This window comes from Fulmarus glacialis, unplaced genomic scaffold (assembly GCF_000690835.1).
Source record: "Fulmarus glacialis isolate BGI_N327 unplaced genomic scaffold, ASM69083v1 scaffold45270, whole genome shotgun sequence".
Classification (NCBI taxonomy): Eukaryota; Metazoa; Chordata; class Aves; order Procellariiformes; family Procellariidae; genus Fulmarus; species Fulmarus glacialis.
The window spans coordinates 1-4,502 of record NW_009190477.1 but is presented as its reverse complement, the minus strand read 5'-3'; the positions used below and the strand labels follow the sequence as shown (position 1 = coordinate 4,502).

At 39.2% G+C, this 4,502-nt stretch overlaps 1 protein-coding gene across 1 annotated transcript; it reads right to left on the bottom strand.

Moving 5' to 3' along the window:
* Positions 1-1,606: 1,606 nt before the first annotated feature.
* Positions 1,607-4,481, bottom strand: LOC104082488 (putative FK506-binding protein 9-like protein). Its single transcript, XM_009585630.1, has 3 exons — positions 4,336-4,481; positions 2,579-2,742; positions 1,607-1,996 (listed from the first exon to the last, which is right to left on the bottom strand). The coding sequence occupies exons 1-3, from the start codon at positions 4,421-4,423 to the stop codon at positions 1,814-1,816; spliced, it is 435 nt and encodes a 144-aa protein (XP_009583925.1). The 5' UTR covers positions 4,424-4,481; the 3' UTR covers positions 1,607-1,813.
* Positions 4,482-4,502: the final 21 nt, after the last annotated feature.

The following is a 4,502-nucleotide window of genomic DNA, read 5'->3' as shown; positions in this document are numbered from 1 at the left end:
CAACCTACTTCCAAATAAAAGAAAGGGGAAAATTTTGCGCAAATGTCTTCTGAGGAAGCTGCTTTCACAAGATGGTAACGCTTCTAAGGAGCCATTCAGGTCATAAACATTTGGGTTGCAAGTGCCACCCACTGCCATCCATGGTATTTACATCTGGTATAAAGGGATGATATTTACATCAACCCAAACCAGACCAGAACTCCAGCATTTTACATGCAATACCTGTGTTTTTTGAGCTACAGGTGAAGTGAAAATATCAGGATAAGCCTGCTGTGTGCAAGAGAAGAGAGCTGCATGAAGGGTATTTGCTTCGATTCAAGTTCCCAACCCATCAAAGTGCCAGAAAAGAAAGAAACTTTAACAGTAATAGTTGATCAACATTTTATTCAACAAAAAGATCCGTTATCCAACACCTAATGGTATCAAACTCAAAAAAAATTTCACTGCGCTTTCTGTAACAACTGTATTAAAAACCAATACAAAATGTTTTCATCCAATTGAAATACCAGTTTTTAAAAAGAGCATCTCAGGGAGCTTACAACCCACATGTACAGATCAAGAAAAGCGAGAAACTAGACACAAAGCATATACTGGAAACACAACTCCCTTTCTACTTGTCTTTGACAGTCTCGCACTATACGTATCTGTGCTCTTTACATGTAGTCTACTGAGGGGGGGATCATACGGCCTTCCAGAAAAATATGTGTTCAGTATATTTTCTATTAAAGAACTTGCTACATTTATAGATCTAATGGGCGACTGTCTCAAGACTTCACGTAACCTAAACAGCACTCCCAGGCCTGATTTTGTACTGAGGGATGGGCCAGAACACTTGCAGGCATAAACAGATGGGTCTATTTCTTGATTCTATCACTGTCTTTTTGTTTGTTCGCCATGCCAGACTGCTCTGTGGCATAAGCTCTAAGTACTTACTCCTTAGTCTAACAATTCCCAAAATAGGAGGCAGAAGCCCAACACAAAATCAGTTGTATGCAGCATTTATTACAGTATTTGGACCCCATAATACTAATATTTAAAGTCTAACAAAACTATAAATAAGGTTGCAACTGGAAAGGTTTGGGAATCACTGATCAGAGAACACTGTTTCAACAGGCCAGCAAGAAGAGTCAAGGTTATTAATTAAATACAATATAGATGGTAGCAAACTTTTATTTCGTAAGGTTAAAAACCCAACACATACACAGTTACAATTCTAGGCCTGTTTAATTTAATTCACAGCTTATGGAAATTTTGCAATGGCATAGCTATCATTTGCATGTTCTGCAATTTGCAGATCGGAGCTCCTGCTAGCAAATATTCGTATTTGAGTGCTCATGCCTTCTGAAAGGAACTGGGCTCAATGTCTGACAATTTTTACAGGTTATTTTCATGGGGAGTATTTTCTGGTTTGTCCTCCTGCAGAAATATTTCGGATACAGAAGGTTTTTTAAAACTCTTCTAAAAGCACTTGATAAGTTTTCTCCCTACCATCCATCCAAGTGACTGAGTGTTGATGATGACTTCTAATCTTTAGCATAAAAACGGACCACGTGGTTCACAACACCACATATGGCAGTACGCTCTTTATCCGTTTATACATCCTACCTTGAGGCACTTAACACTTTTTTCCAAATATACCCAACAATTCCAACTGAAAATCTCTTCCTATTTTAACAGCCTACCAGCACATAGGCACAGGCAGACAGAGGCTGTCTAGCTGAGCGCTAACCTTTCAGAAACATGCTCGCCGAAACCTCTTCCAGTACACACGTTCGAACAGTAGGTCAGCTCAGGACTCTTTTTTTTCTTAGCTTTACAGTTCATCGTGTTCCTCTTTGGCCTCTTGGTCTTTCAACTTGAATTCTTCAGCAGTAACTTTACCATTTCCATCCCGGTCTTGATTGGTGAACATATTTTTAACAATCTTTTCAAAATCAAAACCAGGAGCCAGTTTTCCTTTGCCAGAATCAACTTGAGCTTGAATGTACTCTGAAAACTAGGTGGAGGGAAAGGAGGAGAAAGCAGCTCACAATGAAACAGACATTTAAAACTGAAGAGGTATTCACAAAAGTAGCATTTATTTGTTTTGACTATTCAGCATTTTACTACCTATTATTAAGTGTACATCAAAGTACACTGTTACAACCTAATCTGGACTAATTAGGACAGACACATGAGGTTAAATCACTCTTTCTGGAGCTCAACAGGGATTTCCTTACTTATTCCAGTGGGTCCTGGACCCGTAACAAGAAAAGTTCTTTTTCATAATTTAGGGGGAAGATGAATTGAACAGAGAGTGATATAGGAGAGTGACATGTTGTTGACCACGGAGACCACAACAGTAAATGCTCTTAAGTCGTACGGCCATTCTTGTATTTCTTTTTCCTTTTCAGTTCTATCTCTAAAGCTAAATAATCATGTTTTAACTAACACGCTGCCTTCCTGCTAACTTGACAACAAACACCATGTGAGACAAGAGGAGAGCAGAAGAGAGAAGACCCCATTCTTCAACATCCGAGTACCTTAATGATGGTGCTAGAAGAAAACCACTGCAAGCGTTTTCATTGTTTCAGCTTACCTCCTCCAAAAGAACCTCTCCATCATGATTCTGGTCTATTTCTTCAAAAAGATTGGGAGAGACTTCACCGTTCCATACAAACATGTACCCTTCAGGCAAGCCAGACACCAGTTCCAGCAGTTCAATGTCAAAAACTAATACAGCACTACCAGGCACTTCTCCTTCTGTCACAACAAATGGCAGAGAGGCGTATTTATCGTCACTTACATTGAAGAGTATATTTCCTTTTAATCCATAATTTCTCTTCCTGCTCCAACTGTGATCCCCAAGCCCCGTGATCCCAAGCCCACCAAATCTTCCTGTTCACTTCAGCAGAGGTGATCAAAACATAAAGGAAACTTTCATAATAAAACTGCATCCATTTTTTTACTTATAAAGGTAAAATTGTGGGAATGAATCAATTTTCCTTTGTCTTGCCAATACACCGTGTATCAAGCTGCTAGTGACAGACTCAACAGTGTTGCAACAGCTTGGGATGTCACCTCAATGAAACCACAGAAGGAGTTTAATTTGTCCTTGAAAAAGAAAATTGAGGTCACCTCTAACTTCCATCCAGTAGCAAACGAGCCATCTCTTCAGATATCCGGGTATATATCAAAACACTAACAAACATGCAGTGTTTCTGACCATGTATATCCAATGTAATTTTAATGATGGCAAATACCTACGACAGGAATGTTTGTAACGTTTTTTAACACAGCAGATTTTTTTAATCTTATGAGGAAATTTTTTATTTATTATATGTAACTATGCAACTATATATAATAGCATAATATGTTGCATATTTATAATACTTATAATTTTTCATTCATAATTTTTGTGGAAGCCAGGTGCAAGTGAAAATGCTGCTTTATCTCTTATTGCAAATTAATTCTCCATTAAGCTTGACAGGTGATGCTTGACAGACAGTCTTTATAAAAACACAAACTGATCTGGAGGTACTCAAAGAACATAGCAACTTATACAACTGTTTCCATATAAATCAGAGTTTGTTGATCTTGGTGATCTCCTGATAGACGCCTTTCCCACAAGTCTTTTAACTCAGAAGACCAGTAACAACCACACATACTGAAAAATGAGAGTTCTTGTCACTTCTATATTGTTCCTTTTAATATTTTTGTCCCTGTCATCAAAAATTGATAAGCCTCAATGCTCTAAAACAGAGCAAACTGCCTTAAATGTGTTATTGTTGGTGTTTCAACAGCACTGACACACTGTTTCACATCTTACATTCAGTTCATGCAGTTTCTGAATTTTGAGTTTTCTCTGTATTTGCTAACATATTAGTGCTGAACAGTCCCCTTCAGTTTTGTTTCCTGAATAACATGTCACACGTCCAAGCATGAGTACCCAATTCCCTATCATGGAGAACAGTGTTTACTCCCTCTGCAACACCAGAGTGCCTGGAGCTTTCCATTTTGACAAAGCAACATTGCTGGAGGCGTGTGTTCCCTTTGGTACTGGTATAGTCTTTATATTGGCCACAGTAAACACTATGACTTAAAATGCAACACAGACAGTATATTCATTTCACTGGGGAATGCGGGGAGGGGGGGGGGGGGGGCTAAAATGGGAATGGGGGGGGGGGGTGTGGTCTAAAATAATGAAATGAAAAAACTCTAAAAAAATCCCATTCAAGCAGCTAAGAGACACTCACCTTATGTCCTAATGCATAGCAAGTAATAAAACATGCATACTTAATGTTTCAGTTACTCAAGAGGTGCTAAGCGGATGTGCAATAGGTTTCACTCACTTACCAACTCCATCTTCTCCATAACCAAGATGAGGTGGAATAACAACTGTTCGTCTTTCCCCGACACACATGTCTTGAAGGCCCATGTCCATCCCCACCACCACCTGTCCAGATCCCAGAACTATGTTGTAGGTCTTGCCAAGGCTGTGTCTGGAGGGGGGGTTGGGGAGG